This window comes from Anopheles coluzzii, chromosome 3, assembly GCF_943734685.1.
Source record: "Anopheles coluzzii chromosome 3, AcolN3, whole genome shotgun sequence".
Classification (NCBI taxonomy): Eukaryota; Metazoa; Arthropoda; class Insecta; order Diptera; family Culicidae; genus Anopheles; species Anopheles coluzzii.
Window position 1 is genome coordinate 67,051,284 of NC_064671.1, and position 19,159 is coordinate 67,070,442.

At 41.8% G+C, this 19,159-nt stretch overlaps 2 protein-coding genes across 11 annotated transcripts in view; one reads left to right on the forward strand and one right to left on the reverse strand.

The window, feature by feature from the left end:
* LOC120959823 (single-stranded DNA-binding protein 3) overlaps positions 1–11,919 on the forward strand; it is a 37,220-nt gene extending 25,301 nt beyond the window's left edge. For 7 of the 10 annotated variants that reach the window (XM_040383493.2, XM_040383495.2, XM_040383489.2 and 4 more), the window contains 7 exons: positions 292–375; positions 461–509; positions 2,055–2,084; positions 4,302–4,492; positions 4,567–4,713; positions 4,806–5,012; positions 9,529–11,919. In XM_040383493.2, coding sequence (XP_040239427.1) covers positions 292–375; positions 461–509; positions 2,055–2,084; positions 4,302–4,492; positions 4,567–4,713; positions 4,806–5,012; positions 9,529–9,633 — 813 coding nt within the window. In that variant the 3' untranslated portion in view covers positions 9,634–11,919. The remainder of the gene's footprint in view (positions 1–291; positions 376–460; positions 510–2,054; positions 2,085–4,301; positions 4,493–4,566; positions 4,714–4,805; positions 5,013–9,528) is intronic. The other 3 variants (XM_049610152.1, XM_049610153.1, XM_049610154.1) reach the window with 3 other exon arrangements.
* A 2,857-nt stretch (positions 11,920–14,776) lies between these two features.
* LOC120958259 (GPI mannosyltransferase 4) lies at positions 14,777–17,478 on the reverse strand. The gene is made up of 3 exons (XM_040380922.2): positions 17,160–17,478; positions 16,140–17,079; positions 14,777–16,070 (listed from the first exon to the last, which is right to left on the reverse strand). Exons 1-3 carry the CDS (start codon positions 17,302–17,304, stop codon positions 15,125–15,127), a joined length of 2,031 nt encoding a protein of 676 aa, XP_040236856.1. The 5' UTR covers positions 17,305–17,478; the 3' UTR covers positions 14,777–15,124.
* Between the last annotated feature and the right edge of the window lie 1,681 nt (positions 17,479–19,159).

Here is a 19,159-nt window from a genome sequence, read left to right on the forward strand (position 1 = left end):
TTATGAATCATTAAACACACGCACACAGGTTTTCATTTGATTTAATCAAACAGAAACGTTGGAAATAGAATGTAAAACAAAAACTACATCCAAACGAATTTGTCATACTTTCTCTCTCCATTTTCTCATTAAACAACATGACTACGAGGGAGTTAGTCTTGCTCATAAGTGCATTAATGGTTCTGTCCATCTTTTCCGGAACATTCATCACATCATCGCCATCAATTACGGGCTACGGCTGGATCGCAAAATAATCTTTTTAATAAAACATTTGTTTTGTTTAAATTGCAGCCGTTCATGGGTGGCCCCCGATATCCACCAGGACCCAGGCCGGGAGTGAGAATGCCGCAAGGAATTGGAAACGATTTCAATGGTGTAAGTATAGACGTGTGTTACGCACGGCTCAACTTAGCATGCAAATTTCAGTTTTACTTACAAATGATTCGCTTCTTCATTTTAGCCCCCCGGACAACCAATGATGCCAAATAGTATGGATCCGACGCGGCAAGGTAAGATCATTCTGGGCCTCCATTCCTTCCTCATTGTCCGGTAGCGTTTTAAATGGATACGATCATTTAGTGTACCACATTACACACACACTCTCTTCTCTCCACCAATTACAAAAGAGTGATATTTTACACCCCCCTCCGAAGCGACTAGATATGATCCTTTCCGGTCCGCCCTGTCCGCCCTTTATTCTTCCTCCCTGTCTCTCGAGACAACACCCCGTAGTATCGCGCTTTACTTCATACAGTTAGAATTTGTCTAAATGAAACACTAAGATCATCAATATAATTGTAACGATTTTGATGCCGATTATTAATTGCAAAACAATACAGAAATGATCGTGCTTTTGGAGATCGTGTTTACTTTCTTTATCGCCTCCTTCCCTATCAAGTCTCTCTTTCTTTCTCTCTCTATAACTTCCAAACAAACATTCATTGTTGCGTAAAAGTGATCGAAAAGCAAATATTCGAACCAAAAGCGTTTTAGTTTTGTTTACTTTTTTTGCCCCATTTTCCTACATCATACGTAACCTAAAAAAAAACTCACCACCCCAAGGCCTTTTGTTTAGCTGCTTGCAGACAAAATTTTCGTTTGCTCTGTTGTTTTTTGTTTTTCTGTTCCACCAGTAATTATGCAGTCGCCGTCACCAGTCGTCCCTCTACCCTCACCGTTCTCTTTCGATTTTGTCTTTGGCATAGTGTAATACGTTGAGTTCCAATTGCAAAACACCTGCAACCATCCTCCTTATATTGGTTTTGAGCTGTGATCCACCACCCCCTACCCCCATCCAATCCCTCTAAGTTATCGAAAGATTTTCTGTTTCTTTTTTACCATCAATCTATTTGCTGCTATCAATGAAAGTTCGTATTCCATTGATATTCCCAAAAACTCTACTGTCTCTTTCTCTCTTATCACTCTCTCATGCTCTCTCTCTAGTTTGCAAAATTTATATCCTATCCTTATGTTTTGCAGTAAAATTATACAACTTTCACTTTGATTTGCCTGGCCCAAGTAATGGGCGTGTATACTTCCCTAGTCGCTCATACTAATAATTTAATTTACATTAAAACTGTGCAAAAATAATATGGTAACCAATTATTTAATGGCATTTGCGTGAAAAGAAAAACAAGAAGTATAAACTAAAGAACTCTAGGAATAGGTGTAAAAAGTTTGGTAAAGCAAAACAAAAAAAGATAACAAACGGTTACAGTATTGAAATGGTTTCATTAAACGTAGCAAAAATATAAACAACTCACAAGTGTATAAATCAAATACCTAATCAAATGGATGAAAGAGTACTTAAAAAGAGAAAAACAAACTCCTTTTCTGACTCTCCAAGATCCTCTCACTCTCTCTCTCTCTCTATCTCTCCGATCACTCTATCGGCCATATACTACTGTGGGCAAACAGCGATCTACCAAAAACAGTATGCTCAACAATAAACGCTCGCCAGTAAACGATGCTGGCGTCATTTAGTGTACCGTGTTGCGAAACCTCTGTAATAAAATCGAATCAATGTTTTCTTTTGTTCTTTGTTCTCTGTTCAGGTGAAGCTGGAGACTTTGTAGCATGGCAAGGTAGGCAATCTATGTCGCGCTTGTCTGCTACTTAAAACCACTCTGTTTTTTTTTTTCGTTTGTTTGTTTTAGTTTCATTTTTCCTTCTTTATTTTTCTCCCTCCCTCTCTCTCTATCTCTTTCTCTCTCTCTTTTGCAATTGCTTTTCTTCCTACACACTCACACACTTTCTCTCTTCTTTTTCTCACCCTTTCTTTCTGTTTTCTTTTCTGTTTCATTCACCTTTCCTGTTTTGGTCTGTGTGTATGTGCGCGCTGTTCTTTTCTTTTTCTCACACTATCCATTTTCACTATCTGTGCATTACTTGTTTTGGTTGTTACAAATCACTTCATGTATTTTATTTCGTTTTTTTATGTGTTAAACAAATACTATTCTCCTACACACATTGCTGTTCTTTCTTGTTTTGTGTATGTCTGTTTTACCTATCTGTTACCTGTGAGAGTTAGACAAATACTCACATCGGAGTGGATGTGTCTCCCCTCCCCCTTTTGAACTATTTCACGCTGCCCCGGTATTTGTTTGAAGCTTTTGTTTATTTTTGTTTGTTTGTTTTGTCTTTGCGTTACCGATCCTGTTGTACACTCTTTACTTTCTTTGAAATAACACACCTGCTTGTACTAATCTTTGTTACTTCCTCTTTAATATTTTTTATTTTGTTTCGTGATTTTCTATGTGTTTCATGATTTTATTACAAAGACATTCTCTTTTCTATGATTGTATGTGCTCTTTTATTGTCTTTTATTGCACCAAATTTTCTTATTCTACTCTTTCTTTCTCATCCCAGTCTGTTCTTGGTATATTTTTAACTTTTTATCGGAAAGTACATTGAATCGGAGAACAAAATTCAAATTGAAAGTAAACGATTCGGTTTTAAAAGTGTGTAGTTTTTAATGAAGGCGTGAAAAAGAAGAAAGAAGAAGAAAGAATTTATGTTGTAAACTTTGGCTCGATCTCCATTCAATGGACTGTTCAATTCAATTGTTGTCTGTCTCCTTCATCTCTTGTTCACTGTTCTATTGTTCCCCTCTATCGCCGTCATCTCAATCGTTGAAGCTTTCACCTCTATGTAATGGAATAGTATTTCAGAATGAAATACTGTGTAGATAAAAGAGAATAGTCCATCTTAATGGTGTTCGATTCAACGACGTGTTGTATGACGGTTGTGTCTCATTGAGCTCTATCCTCTATTGCGCACTCTATTTTTATGTGTTTTCTCTTCCAATCGAATTCGGTACGCTTATGTTTTTCCTCCTGTTTATTTATTTTGGGAATATCAAAGGTGTGTGCTATGATGGTGAAAGATTTTTATGCTTTTTGAAAGTGATCATGTGATAATTTTTGCACCCAAAATCAGTTTAAGAAATAAATGTCCATATGTGTGTGAGTGTGTGGAACACGAGAAGAAAAATTATCATCTTTTCCCATCATCATCATCTTCATCCATTCGGTTTTTGTTTTATTTTTTACATTATCTGTACATAGATAGACAACCTCTATTGCCCTGTTATCTCCACCCTCTTTGACGCACCTTTCCAGTTTCGTAGTGTTTCGTTGCGTTTCATAAGTTTCCTCTTGCTTTGCTTTGTTTTGCCCTTTCCAGTCATATTTAGCGTTGTCTGTTCCTAATTTTAATGCTTGCAGCGCGCAATTTTTAGCCTAAACAGGAACGAAAAGTTCGGTGTGTTAATCCATATATGTGTTTCTTTTCTCTTCCATCTCTTTTCTTTTCTTCCTTTATGATCATATTGCATCCATCTCCATCATTACCACACACCCCTCTCTGCAATCTGCCAAAAATCGCATTATTGCAATACCGTCTAATGAAATATGTGTTGTGATCTTCATTTAAATGTGCTTTTTTGTAATATATTTCATTACGAAATTCCTCGTCGTTTTCTAATGTTCATTCATCCTACTCTTCTTTGTCGGTTGGTGGCCTTTCATCATCCATTGTTTTTGTTCATGTCATTTGTTTTGATGTCTCAAAAATGCAATTTATTGATTGTGTTTGATTGTGATTTTGGCATCATCATACATCCCCGTCATTCCATTACATGATTATATATACCATCCTCCTTTGGTGTGCCACCGTGCTGCTACCATCCTTCTGTGTCTCTTTTCCCACCCTTTCCTCTGTAATATGATCGTACAAACCAATAATAAAAAAAAACAATACAAATGTATCCAAAACAAAAAAACCACACTACAACTGTTCAGGCCCTCCAGGTATGGGTCCCATGAATCCTAGAATGAATCCACCTCGCGGCCCGGGCATGGGCCCCATGGGAGCGGGCACGTACGGTCCAGGAATGCGCGGTCCCCCACCAAACAGCAGTTTAGGACCGGGCGGTATGCCACCGATGGGTATGGCCGGCGGTCGGCCACAGTGGCAACCGAACACGTCATCGGTGAGTTGAGCCATCGCGCTCTTCAATATGAACAACCGGGTTATTAATGTGCTTCATTGTTTTTGATGCTCTAGCCGATGAACTACTCGTCGTCCTCGCCCGGCAACTACGGCGGACCGCCGGGACCGAGCGGGCCCCCTGGACCGGGTACGCCCATCATGCCATCACCTCAAGATTCATCCAACTCCGGCGGCGAAAACATGTACACACCAATGAAACCTGTAAGTTGGCAAGAACATATCGTTGAAAAAATCACCACAACGTGCTGTCACGATCCCCGCTCATCCTTTCCCGCGCGTGTTGCTCATTTTAGGAATTCCCTATGGTCGGCGGCACGGACGGCAGCGGCCCGATGGGTGGACCGATGGGCCCGAACACGATGGGCGGCCCGGTACTTAATAACGATGGTTTGGACGGCATGAAGAACAGCCCCGCGAACGGTCCGGGCACGCCACGGGAAGACTCCGGTAGCGGTATGGGCGATTACAACCTCGGCGGCTTCGGTGGTCCCGGCGAGAACGTAAGTTTCGACAATTTCTAGTGACCAGTGTACTGCCAATGTACCTCTTCGCTCACATTGCCCCCACAACCACAACCCTTCATTTTAACAACATTTTGCAACAACAACAACAACAACAAAACAACCAATCGACAACAACCCGCAAGGCTGAATGTGTGGGGTAAAACAGCGACCGACTTTATTATATATGATTTAGTTTACCCGCGTCTCCCCCCATCCCACTCAAGTGTGTGTTTGTAGTGGGTCTTCGTCCCGCACCTCCCTCAAATGCATATTTTGTGTGCGCTGCACAATGCGAATTATTTTATCACACAAAACATTTCCTAACTGTGTTGTTCCTGTACCGAGCTATTAAAATATTATCTCCCAATAAACGTGAGAAAGGCCGTGTCTTAAAGCTAGAATGTTAAACACGTTTTCATTTTTAAATGGTTCACCTTTTCGCGTTGAGATCGATCCGTCACTTTGGGGGAGAAGCGAGTGCACGCACACAAATCGATTAAAAACAACACTCATCATGTATATTTTAACATACTCACACTTTTACTTCATAATGTTTTGGTTCACCGAAGGCGGGCAGACGTTACTACTGAAAACGGTTTACGGGAAATTCAGGTGGCATTTTTCTGTTTTTTATTAAATTAAATTTCTCAGCATTTCGTGCACAGTTATCTTTTTTTCTAAGCGCCCTTGATTGATTCTTTTCCAAAAGGTTTCACAGTCGGTGAATACTTTTGATGAATTAATAAATCTTTTTTTTTTAATTTGGTTGCACCGTCCGCTATTGAGTGGACTTTTAAATGTAAATATAAAGCATAGCGTGTGTTTGGTCGAGTTTGGATTTTCCAGTGTACAAATTGTTCACTGCAAAACAAAACTCCCTGTTCAGTTTGCTGCATTTGCGCACTCATTTCAGTGTTTCGGTATTTGGTAATTTTTAATTTTTTTTAAGAGGGAATGAAATTAAATGAAAAAGGAAATTCTAATTTAATTCTGGCCTGGAGACTGGTAGTGTGCCAGTCGAAAAGGAAGGGGTGGTATACCATTTTAGTAACGGCACTGTCAAGTAACGTTTTCTGTTTATTTTAGATAATTGTAATGATAAAGAAAATCATCTGTTAACTAATATATTTCTCTGTAAGGCCTTCACTGTTTGTGTCCCCTCGATATATATATATCGAATCAACAACAACAACAAGAAAAACAAAAAGAAAAGTTCCCCAATTCATATTAATGAGAGTGGTGCGAGTTTGTTGTGTGTGCCTCTATAATAGTAATTTACAGACTGCTCAATCGACAATGGTATGAACATTTACCGGGGCACCACCACCACCTACACGGGTAAATGTTGGTAGCATTTAATATGTTGAATTTAATGGTTACGATCCGCGATCACACACCACCACCACCACCACCTCTCTTGATAGTAAATTGTGTAAATATAATATTATAAATATATATCTATATACACTGCGCGCATCTTTATAATTATTGCTGTAAGAAAACAACAACAACAGTCGTCCCTTTTCTTTTTTTATAGGTTTTGAGGAAGATTTGGTTTTGAATTGTAAAATGAAAATCTCCTTCTCTTCTCTTTATTTTGTTTTTCAATTGTCTCTTCAGTTTGAGCGGAACTTATTTTTCGTTATTTCTACTACATCTTAATGTTTCATTTTGGTTACTTTTTTGGTTTTGTACATGACAACTTGTATGCACCTTTCTTTTCCATTTTTATATCCATTCAAAATGTTTTTTTTTTTTTTTTTTTTTTTTTTTTTTAAAAAAAGCGTTTCTGCACAAACCCCGTTTGTGAAAAGTTACGCAAAGAGAAGAAGTTTTGGCTTTTCACGCGGGACATCGTTATCCATTTAATATCCCAATCTAAAAAAAAAAAACATCAACCAATGACCTGAATGTACAGAGAGGAATGTAGATATTTCTTCTTAACATAAATAGCTAAACAACAACAAAAAACACAAAGCGGGGGCAACAATGATGATATTATTTTATGTGGAGCACTATCCATTTGAACACTACAAACAACCAAACAAACAAAACAACAAACAACCTGCACGACAAACGAGCAAGAGAAAGAGAATGCAATTAAAACATGATAAATGTATTTGTGTGTGTGTATGTATGTGTGTTTTACTACAACACGACACGTGTACGTGGGTGCGTGTGTTTGTAAAACATGGACAAATAAATAAAGAGAAAGAGAACGATGTTTTCATTCGCCATATTCTTCAAGCGTGTTTGTAAAAGGTAGCCAGATACGACATGCACCGAGCATTGTTAGCAAGCGTGAAATATGAATTACAAACCATTGTGTAACAGCAGCAGCAGCAGCAGATGATAGAGAGCGTAATTTGGGGCATCAGCATTGAACAATAAGGAGTTAATATGGGGACACGTAGGGATTAAAGTCAAGGGAAAGTAGTTGTAAAAGGGTTAGAAAGGAACAATCAGTCAAGCTTTAGAAAAACAAATCGTCAAATTATCGGCACTATTTGTTTTTGTGAAAAAGGCTCTTTTTGTTTTTGGAATAGAATATAATTCTAGCAGATAAAATAAACCAGCGCAGCGTAAGCATATACACTACTAGCTATTACAGTTGATATGAACGCCACGCCGCGTATCATTTGTGTTTAAAAAGCCGGTTCAAAATAAAGCATACCACACCTCACTCCCTTTATATTGACGCAGTTAATGTAGAATATGTCTCGGCCGTCCTGTTGGGCCCATCCATCTCTCGAAAACGAGACTGTTGCGCGGTTCACAAGTTCTACTTTTCCTAATGGTGCTAAGCCAGAGCAGAAGAGAATGGAGACACACTAGTATGGCGGAGGAGCTCACCCAGAGAGATTCGGCAAACCCCCCGTCCTGCATTTTGCATTGGCATTGGGCGCCAAGTGACTACTCCCAACCAACTCTTCGACGTCCGATGATCGTAAGACGCCTGCAGCAGACTTGCAGCAAAGAGACCCCTGAATGGCCTGAAAGAGGCCTCCAAGTGAAGTATAACAACACTATCGTACGAACCAAACAAAACCAAAAAAAAAAAAACACCCAAAGGTAGTGGAATATGTTTTTGCTGCTTACACATCCCGATGTGCCTGGGGCTACTAAGCCGGCCAACCCGGCAGCAAGTATATATTAGCTTTGTCTCTTTTTTTCGTGGTTGATGGTCAAAATTATTATGTGGCTTTTTGTTATGGGCGGGTGAGAGGACGGAAGGGGGCGTGTATGGGGTGGTAATACTATGTTAGTGTTTGTGTAGGAAAGTTGTGTGTTAGTTATCAGCCGATACTCAATCCGATACGTTGTGTCAAAAGTGCGCCTACGAAAGCTACTTACAATAGAATTGCGCTACCACTACTACTACATTAACTCTAGTAACTGAATGGTTTGTCTGTTTGTATGAAAACCGTACTGTAGTAAACACAGATATATATATACACAAAACAAAAACAAAACAAAAAAAAACATCTCTTTCTCTTGCTCATTTTCTCTCACTTTATCTCTTTCTCACTCTCTCTCTCTCTCGTTCGATGGTGTCGTCGTGTGTGTAGTGCTCATGTGGAGCGCTCCCACCATAGAGTAGTGTCATTGTCATTATAAAGAAAAAAATTAAATAAAAAACATAAAAACATGTAAAATATAACAAATGAAGGACAGTGGTGTTGTAGAGGAATTGTAAAAAGCAATCTCTCCGGCAAAAAACAGCGGAGATAAATATATCTGTCACAAGCTTCATCAATTGTTGATCACTCATAGCCTAGAAGAGCTTATCTTTTTATAATATTATTACTACTGTAATTGCATTTCTTTGGAATCTTTGGGGTTAAACGGTTTTACAACATAATGTAACACTTTGATGTTTGATATTTGAAATGAGTTTACATTGTTTCGTTTTTAGTGATGATCTTCATATATTTTATAATTTTTTTTTGTTTTTTTTTTTAATGTTGTCCTATATCTTTTGTTTTGTTAATACCACGTACTGTAAAGATATTTAATTTAATTATTTCGAGCTCATAGCAATAGTTTCTATTTATTATTTGACCCAACAGTGGTGCTGAAGCGGTGTATCGATTGAGTTATCTGTAATGTTTTGGCATTTTTCCATTTTTCCCAAGACAAACGCTGATCGTTTTTTATGTTATAATCTTAACTTTTGCACCTTTTATGTAAATTAACACTGAATGGAAAGGATTTTTTTTAAATTTATTAAATTAAACGCTGAAACACACACCAACAAACACATCATTTCCATACGCACACACATACCGCCCAGTTGTAGAGAGGTGTCTCCCCATTTATTGCATCTCCCTAACAAAATGCCTCATCCATCCCGTTTTTTTAGTATTTTTTATTTTATTTTTAAACTTTCATTCCACTAGAAAGGTGTTTTTTTTTTCTCGACGTTTAAAACCCAATCCAATTTATTTAAACTATTTATATGTATACAAAATAGGTATTTCGCTACAATTTGTGTTATGTGTATTTCTTTCAGGACCAAACCGAATCGGCCGCTATACTGAAAATAAAGGAAAGCATGCAGGAGGAGGCAAAGCGTTTCGAGAAAGACTCGGACCAGCCCGACTACTATATGCAATAACATCCTCCTTCTCCTACCGCTACTACAGCCGCTACTAGTACTTCTTCTATTACTTCTGTTATCGAATCTAGTAGTACTGATATCGTAAAGGCAATCTATACTAGTACTACTTTTACCATTACCAGCACTATCACTTTCGACAGCATTGGCAGCCTTGCCATCATGATCATTATGATCGTCGTCGCTACCACAACCACCACCACCACCAATGGGCACTACTACTACTACTACTATCACCACCACCAGCAGCAGCAGCATCATCAACAACAACAACACAGACGCACGATGATCATCAGTGGCAAACCAATGTGTGCAATGGCAAACCACGCTTCTGTAACAGCTGGTACCCTCCCCCAAGTGGATTTTATTAATCACTCACCAGCAGCAGCAGCACAACGACAACGATCGGTTGACGAGTCTCGTCACTGTAGGTGAATACGTAAATTTGTTCATGCAAAACGAGTACCAAACGAGTATCATCACGCTGTCTGTGAATGTACCCCGTTGATGAGTCTGTATCTCACCACCATTGGAAGGATTAGACGAAGAAGAAGAAAAAAGCCTGCAAATAAGACTTGCTCTGGAGAGTGTGTACGTGCGTTTGGGGGTGGCGAGGATTGATAATAATATGGCTGGGTTCTGGGTTCTCTATGGGTGTGACTGGGTTGTGTGGCTGCTAGACATAGACACACATACACACATTTTTACCAAAAAGAAGCAAAACTATAAAAATATTACACAAAAAAAAAGAGAAAGAGACAAAACAGAGCGAAAGCAAGAGAGAGAGAGAAAGAGAGAGACGAGGGAAAAACGTCACAGTGGTAGAGCATGATGATAGCAGAAACAGAAAGGAAAAAAGGCAGGAGAAAGAGAGTTGAAAGTTGAATATATAAAACGCGATGTATTCTAATGATAAAACCGGTAAAAAAAGAAACCAATTCACTCTTAAGTTTTCTTAGATTGTTACACAAAGACAGAGAAGGGAGCAACAGCACGAAGCTGATAGAGAAAGCGAGGGACACTCCTACACCCCCAATCAAGAAGGAAGAGAGAGAAAAGAGGACCCATAAAAAGATCAAGTAATCGTTCATTGCCGTCGGGTCATCTCGTGAGTCCGGGCGGAGTGTGCAGGGATTGACGTTTGCTACAAGCATCTCGACAATTTGGAACAGGAAAGCGTACCACAACGAATCGAATTCGTGTACGTGACAGAAGGAAACTTACCATGCTTTGACCGCCCATTACTCGAAACTTTTTCTTTCGAGTTACCAATCCATCTCCGATCGATTGCGCGTGTCAAAAGTTGCTCTTTTAAGCGACAAAATGCAAATTGTATGCCAAGAAAGGCTTAAAAAGGTGGCCCTCTTACACGTTGAGCGGGAAGCATGTGTTTGGAAGAGTGTGAGGTGGTGTGTGTGTGTTGCGGACACAAACACAGAATAGGAATTTAAACCTCAAAACTATGCAAAAACCATCCCATATAGAAGAAAAAAAAAAGATAAACATACCTACACTGGATAGTGTGTATGTGTATGTATCTCCTCTTGATAATAGAAACAAAAAAAACTTTTGAAGGGAAACAACTTTAGACGTGGCGACGCGTACAAGAAGTATTGTGCAAAAAGTGTGCAAGTTGCAAAGCAAAATGTGAAGGAGTGGTGGAATATAGAGTGTTTTATTTCTTATTATTTAGCCCCGGGTATCAACGTCAACTTACGCTAGAGAGAGAGAGAGAGTGAGAGGGAGAGATAAAGAGGGGGGGAAGAGAAGCGAGAGAAAGATGTAGGGAGAAGGAATGTAGTTAGTTTTTAAGTCCAGATTGATTGATTGAGTGAGGTCAGCGTTTCAAGATTATTCGAATCAAACATATAAATTATGATGCAGCAGCAGCAGCATACAAAAGAGAGGTGAATGTCCAAATGTGGCGTAAAAGAGAAAAGGAAAGGTAAATGGGACATGAAAAGAATGTGTAAAAACTCGTTAAATGAAGAAACAAAACATAAACTACACATATACACATTTGTCGTTAGTGAAAAAAAGCAAAAAAGGGGAAAAGTACATAAGTAAAAGAAAACGACATTGAATCTAATAACAAATCATCCCCCGATGTATAAAAAATCACGCACGGGAAAGGAAGGAGACACACGGCAAAGTAGAAACGGGGAGGGAAAGTAAAGCAAACCCCCAGACAAAACAAAACCAATGGGAAAAAGGGATACAACCCAAGTAGATTAATTTATTTCGTTTCTAGGCACAATGATGCTAGAATCAATTACACACACACACACACCCTGTTGAAAAAAAACACCCACACACACACACACCTACACACGAAGGACGAAGGCGGTCCACGCGACATTAAGTTGAGGGGCAGTTAGGGAGGAAGAGGAAGTAACATAAATCATTCAACTTTTATGTGTGTTACCGTCGTCGTCGTCGTCGTCATAATGCAGTGTGACCACCACCACGCGGGACTATTCAAATGGTGATGAGGAAAGGAAGGAGTAGTAGGAAGTAGTAGTATAAAAACACACACAAGAATGCATCTGGGAGATATCAACGAGCAGAGAGCAGCGAACCCTCTCCGTCTCATAACACGTACACACACAAGTAAGAGTCCTCAGCCCTCCCCACCCCCCCTCCCTCCCCAACATGGCGCATCCGCGTGCATGATAAGAAAGATTATGAATTATGTTGGCAATCGATGGAACGGGAGAGATACGTTATGTATTTGAGGATGTATGTGCGCGCGTGTGTGTGTGTGTGTAACCCAATAGCATAATACCGCGCACGTGGCAATTGTGAATGGGTGGGGAAATTTCCTCCCACCAACCACCATCACCACCACCACCACCACAACCATCCCCATTGTGGTAAACTCTGGTAAATGAGAAAAATGGAAAATGGATGAATAAAGAAATAGAGAAAGAGAGAGAGAGAGAGAAAAAAACGGCAACCAGCAAACAAAAATAAGAAGAAAAAAATGTAAGAAATAAACATTTTATTTTGAATCCTATAATGTATCTCTTTTTTGTAATATTTATTCCCAATTTTTTCGAATTTTTGTTAACATTTTAATAGATAATTTTATATATAATATATAACAATACTACCTTAAGCTTACTCTTCTATTTTCAGAGCTACAACAATTGGAACGTTTCGTTGAAAAATAAGTTTAATTGATTATTGCATTATTGCTTTGCGATTATTATTATTTATTTATTATTTATTTAGTGTCTTCGTTTCGGCCTGGATTAACACGAAACTCATAACATTATATAGAGTAAGAGTCTCGTCCTGCTTGTCAGATTCTTTCATGGGTCTCTCCGGAGTCCCTCAAGGCAGTGTTCTTAGTCCCCTTTCTTTTTCTTTTATTTGTTAATGACTGAACCTCTATACTAGTGATGGGAAAATGAAGTTTTTGTCGGAATCGATTACGGCTACCTCTGCAGTTTTCTGGAATTGATTCCGGATAGTAGGTCCGGAATCCGTTTCCGGAATCGATTCCCTGATCGGCTCCAGAATCGGAATCGACTCCGGAATTGGTTCCGGTATTGGAATCGGAATCGGTTCCGGGATCGACTCTAGAAGCTGAATCGGTTCCGGAATCGAATTCGGCTCTCGAATCAGGATTGGCTCCACTGGACCGGCGTTTGGGTCCAATCATACTACGTATTGATAACCGCAAAAAATCAAAATTTTCTTGTAAAAGATCCTTTCTCATGGAGATTCCCGGAGTGATTTCGCTTCTAAAACTTCTTTTTTCAATTCAAGAACTAATTCACATTCCTAGCTAAATTTAATTCTGGAGTCAATTATGATTCTGTTATCGGGGAAATTTCCAGGTCAATTCCGATTCCGGAGCCAATTCTGATCGCGGAATCGATTCCGGAACCGACTCGGGAGTCAACTCTTTAATCGGCTCCGGAGTCAACTCTTTAATTGGCTCCGGGGTCAACTCCGAAGTCGGCTCCGGAATGGATTCCAGCATCGGAATCGATTTCAGCATCGGAATCGGCTCCGGAAATGATTCCGAACACGGAATCGGAATCGGGTAGGTCGGATTCCGAGCTACTCTATACTCCCTCTCCCGATGGCTGTCTGCTGTACGCCGACGACGTCAAGATTTTCCTCCCTGTGTCCTCGTCTACTGACTGTGGTAATCTCGAAACTGTGGTGAATTCCTTCTCTGTTTGGTGTAACAATAATGGCCTTCACCTTTGTCCAAATAAGTGTTGCGTTATTTCGTTTATCAGATCCGCGTTGATTCCGTTCAGTTACTCCCTATGTCGCTATACCCTATACCCTTATACGTCGAGTATCGTCGTCGCTAAAGGATCTGGGTGTGTGGCTAGACGAGAAGCTTTAATACACATGTTGATCATGTCATCAAAAAGGCCAATAAGTCCTAGGGATTCAATATAAGACTCACGTCACAAATCCGCAATCCCCTATTATGCTTGAAGTCTCTGTACTGCCGCTGGGTCCGACATATCCTGGAATACACCACTGTTGTTTGGTTTTCTCTAGGCGTTGACACCGATGGCCGGCCAGGCTGGAGAGTGTCTAGCGTAAGTTCACTCGAGTAGCTGTTCGACGCTTTCTTCCCGGTTCTGATCAATCCCTTCCTTCGTCCGTTGTCGTCTTCTTAGGTTACTCTCCATTGAAGAAAGACAGTCCCACATCCGTGCAAGTTTTATCTTCAGCTTTCCTGTTCCGTTCCATCCGTCATTCCTCTCTATGCCCCCTCTCGTCGTCTTCGTGACAGACCTCCCCTGTCTATTCCATCCCGCCAGGCCCGTTACGGTTCGAACGATCCTTTTCTCCGAGCTGTATCGGCTTTCAACATCTTCTACCACTTGTTTGACTTCGATGTCTCACTGTCCCGTTTTCGTACACGTCTTCGTAATTTATCCTCTCTCCAGTCCATGGTATCTGTACCCGTCAACCTTATTACCTCGACAACTAGCATTAAGTACACACTTTGTGAAGCCATTTTGGCGGACAATTTTATGTAAATAAATAAACATTGTTTGGTAAAAGCTACATTTTTTTCGTTCATGTCGCTGTAAATAAATCTCTAAAATTTAAACATTCTTTCAGATGAATTCGAAGATACGAATATTGCAAATGTCCCCAATCGTTTTATCGTATGTTTATGCAAGCTTATATAATGTGTTTTTATTTTGTAAAAATCGTTTGTACGTGTACATTATGCTCAATACAAAAAGGGTGCATTGTGTGCCTTTTTTCATTTTTGGTTTCGTTGGAATGGCTCGGGAAAAGCGGCTCTGGGAAAAAGAGTACCGCGGTACGCGTGTGCTGCTGCTTGTCTAAGAAGAAGAAAGGCGAACAAAAAAAAACGAAACAAACACACACACATGCGTCGTGTGTGCGATGACTAGCTTCGGGTATCACTCCAAACCCAGGCCGTCGCTCGCCCGTCACGGGTTGCGGCCATGTACGGCGGCTGGTGGTGGTAATGTAGCTGTTATTTAATGCGCCGCACCTCGATCCGGTACAGAATCAGCCCGAACTGGTGCGCGACGGAGGAGAACTGTTTGAGCAGCCGGCCCACACTGAACGGATTCTGCTCGTCCTCGAGCGCATAGATCGGGCAGGTATCGTCCAGCTCGTCCACGTCCGTGTTGATGCCGCACGGGTGCTGCCCGAACACCTGCGGCATCGCTTCGATCGACAGGTGCGGATAGAACACGCGCACCTGGCTGTGCTTGATCAGGGCCGCCGTGCTGCGGTTCTGAAAGATATCGTTCAGCCGCTCCGACAGGCTGGACGGGATGGCCAGATACAGCCGGTACCGCTGGTTGGCACTGATCGACCGCATCTCGCACACGTCGACTAGCAGCTTCAGCTTGCGGTACAGCTGCTCCAGCTCGAGCGAACCGTACTCGTACAGGAAGAACTGTTTCGTGCGCCGATACTTCTGTCCATTGTCCGGGTTGACAAGCAGCGTTTCCGTGCTGGGCAGCCCGACAAAGCACTGCGGCACGCTGTAGATGTGGCTGGTGACGAGATGGATGTGCACGTTGGAGGAGCGCACGTCGACCTGGCGGCTAAAGTATTCGGCCAGCTGGTACACACCGCCCTGGTGCAGGAAGCCATAGAACAGGGTCAAGATGACGTTGGCCGTGTACCAGATTTTGAGCAAATACTTGGGGCTAACGGCCGGGCAGAGTAGATTGTGGTAGAGGAAGTCTTTGAAGCGCGAGGGCACCTTGAACGGGTAGCTGGAGGATAGGCCCACCTGCAGCTTTGGGGCGTGCAGCAGCACCAACGGGACGGTGATGGGGATGAGAAACCGTGCCTCCTGGTGGTTGATGAGCGACAGGGAAATGATGGGGAAAAATATGGCCGACAGCATTAGCCCGACGAAGGATTGGGCTCGCGGGAGGCTGGTGTAGTCGTTGGTGGCAAAGCTGCAAAGAAGGCACAGCAGTTTAAAATTAGTTTAAAATTAGTCATTATGAAGGACGCTCGGACCTTACCGGTAGATCATGAAGAGCAGCGAAAAGATGGCCAACACCCCGAGCACGTTGTACAGTAGTGGCACGTTCACCAGCACGTGCGTGTACAGCGGATGCACCCCGTGCTGGGCCGTATTTTCCGCTATAATATTGTACCGGATGAAGTTGACCGGCGTCACGACAAAGTTGTTGATGCCAATCTCCTGCCGTTCGATCTCCGCCATCGTCAAATACCCATAGTAGATGGAGTCAATCACAATGAACAGCACCAACGAAGGGATGGCCGACAGCACGAAGATCATAATGCGCAGATTAAAGTCCGCAAACGAGACCGTTTTCGTGCCCATGCCGCGCAACAGCCAGTGAAAGACGAGCGGCATCCCGAACAGCAGAAAGGTGGGTCGATTGAACACGCCGGCCACGCACAGCGTCGCCATCAGCACGCACCGGTTGAGCGAGTGGGACGGGAGGGACATTTTCAGCTTGTAGAACCGCACCTTCTCCACCGTCCGCTGCGCCTTGCGGTACTTTTCCTCCAGAAACTCGCGCTGATAGATGACCGTGTTGGAGTGGATCATACAGTCGCTCACGGTGTACAGCAGCAGCGAGCAGAGCGCCATCTCGATCGAGTTTGAGAAGGTGTGCGTAGCGTACACGAGCATAACGTAGGAGCTGGCGAGTGTCAGCAGCCGGAACTGGTACTGCAATCCGTACGATCGGCAGATCCGGTACAGGCTCCAGTCGTTCACGAACGACAGCGCCACCATTAGTAGGCGGGGAAAGACCAGTGTGACGTAGCTGCCGCGCAGATTGATGCCGAGATAGTAGTTGCTGTACATGGAGGCAAAGCGCAGTAGGGAGAATGGGACCTTCAGGCCAAAGTACGTGATTGCCATCGAGCGGATCGGGAAGGTTGTGTTGAACTCCCACGTACGTGTCACCTCCAGCCCATATTCGTCGCCTGGGAAAGATAAAGAAAATGGGGGGTGGTTTGATAATGCACCGTCCTTGAAAAGCTACACCGACGACAGTGTTTACTACCTGCAACCACCTCGACCGATTGGAAAAACTCATCCGGATGGATGTAGCCGAGCTGCGGCACAAACACCAGCACGATGCGAAGAAACGATAGGATGAAGTACGACACTAGCGATGGATCTTTTGGTTTGATTGATTGAAATTGCATATTGGAAATGGTACTTTTATCACTACACGCACTTACACACACACATATGCGCCCGCGGAAAAGTGCGGAAAAGTCGCCGAAAAGCGACGACGGTGATGTTGATGTGGTGTGTTTGTTTACGTTTTTTGTTTCGCCCTGCGCAAACTGTCAAACGTCATACCGACGGCGACGTTTGACGTTTGTTCGTTTGCAGCGAAAAGGAGAAGGCGAGTTATGTGCGGTCTTTACTGTTTGGTGGTGCTGAAAGTAGAATAGCTTGTGAAAAATTAGGGTTTTCACTAAAGAAGTGAAGAAATAGAGGTAGGTAAACTATGCAGCAACTGTTTTTCAAAATGAATTATCGTTCAAATGTTTATTTATTGTTTTCGTTTTCCCTGGGATTGATCGGCGTCCTTGTGGATGTGACCGGATGCATACACATTGAACAATGTGGCTACTTTTTCCACGGAATCTATGAATGAGAATAGGTGAACCTAGTGCGTGTTTCCCTCCGAAGCAAATAGCTAAGGTAAGTTGTAGATATTCCATTTGGTTTTGGACATCAATGTACATTTTTACCAAATATCCCTAGGATTATTCTTGTATTGCGTATTAAGTGTGTATGAGAGGTACCGGATAACCTTAAAAAGTGTAATGTAGTGTGCGATGAGTATGGAGGAATGTCTATTGCAGAATTAGTAATTGGAAAACCTTTCCGGCATCAACTGTTAGATACTAATCGGACACACACGGTCTAGTGCAGGAATGTCTAGGGCTGTTTCAAGGTTTAATCCATTATTTGGATCCATTACTTGGACGTGCTAAATCCATTATGGCTCCTCCTCTTGGGGGTGTTTGCAAGGATCCTTCGAATGGGGCTAGGCAATCATACGAAAGCAGGTTTTCATATGAAGGGACTTTTCCGTAGACCCTGGGGACGTGCCATTGATCTTTTGCTAGTACATTAACAAACATTACGCACAACTGATCTCTACCCACGTGAATAGCAACGGTGCGCAGGTAAAATAAAAGTGTTCTAAGAATTCTTGCGTTTGACAAAAATCTCATCGCATACACAACAGTATTGATAAACACAAAGAAACGTTGAAATTGTTGCAAAAAAACTCAATTTTTCTACATGCATATTTGGTTCAAAATCTACTGCTCAACCAAGTAATTCAAACCTAACCTCATAACTACCTATAATTTTTGTCCAAGGAGTGTAGGGACAGTAGACGGGGGAGAAAGGATGATAAGGATAGTTTGAATTCAATTAGGGTAGGATGTGTAGTTGAACATACGCACATAGGAAACGAACTTTGCCTCCTATTGCAGTGTGACGTTTGAGAACGAATAATTGGGCACTAATACGAAGGGTACTATATGGTACATACAAGGGGATCGACGAGAGCAACAAATGTGCATCGACACAGTGGAAAAGGAGTGCAGCGTAGAAGGAAGATTGGGTAATGGATCGGCTGGCTTTGATGGACAACAACCTAAACCATCGATATTGTTCTTCGTAATGGTTGACGACGACCAGATTCCTATCGAGCAATATTCCAACAGCGACCGGATCAAGGAGTAGATTAGTGTCTTGAGTCGAAGAGGATTGGAGACATCTCAAGCAAAACTCGTTTCCACACTCCAAGCGTTTTACGAGCTTGCACGCTATATAGACATACAGGGAGGCGATATGGATGGTGAATGTAAGACCTACATCAACTCAAACTCCTAGGTCCTTGACATATACTTGGGTTAGAGACATCGTTTATAAATAGAGTAAATAATACAGGACTTAGGACACTGCTATACAATGGGGGAGACCAATAGAGACGGTTATATAGGCCTGAGCGAAGAAATCGAATCGAAGAAA

Bases quoted from the DNA above. Each gene is read 5' to 3' on its own strand.
- LOC120958259 (XM_040380922.2), bottom strand. From the start codon at position 17,304: ATGCAATTTCAATCAATCAAACCAAAAGATCCATCGCTAGTGTCGTAC. The intron at 17,080-17,159 runs GTAGTAAACACT...TATCTTTCCCAG, and splicing joins ATCGGTCGAGGTGGTTGCAG to GCGACGAATATGGGCTGGAG. The intron at 16,071-16,139 runs GTAAGGTCCGAG...CCTTCTTTGCAG, and splicing joins CTGCTCTTCATGATCTACCG to CTTTGCCACCAACGACTACA.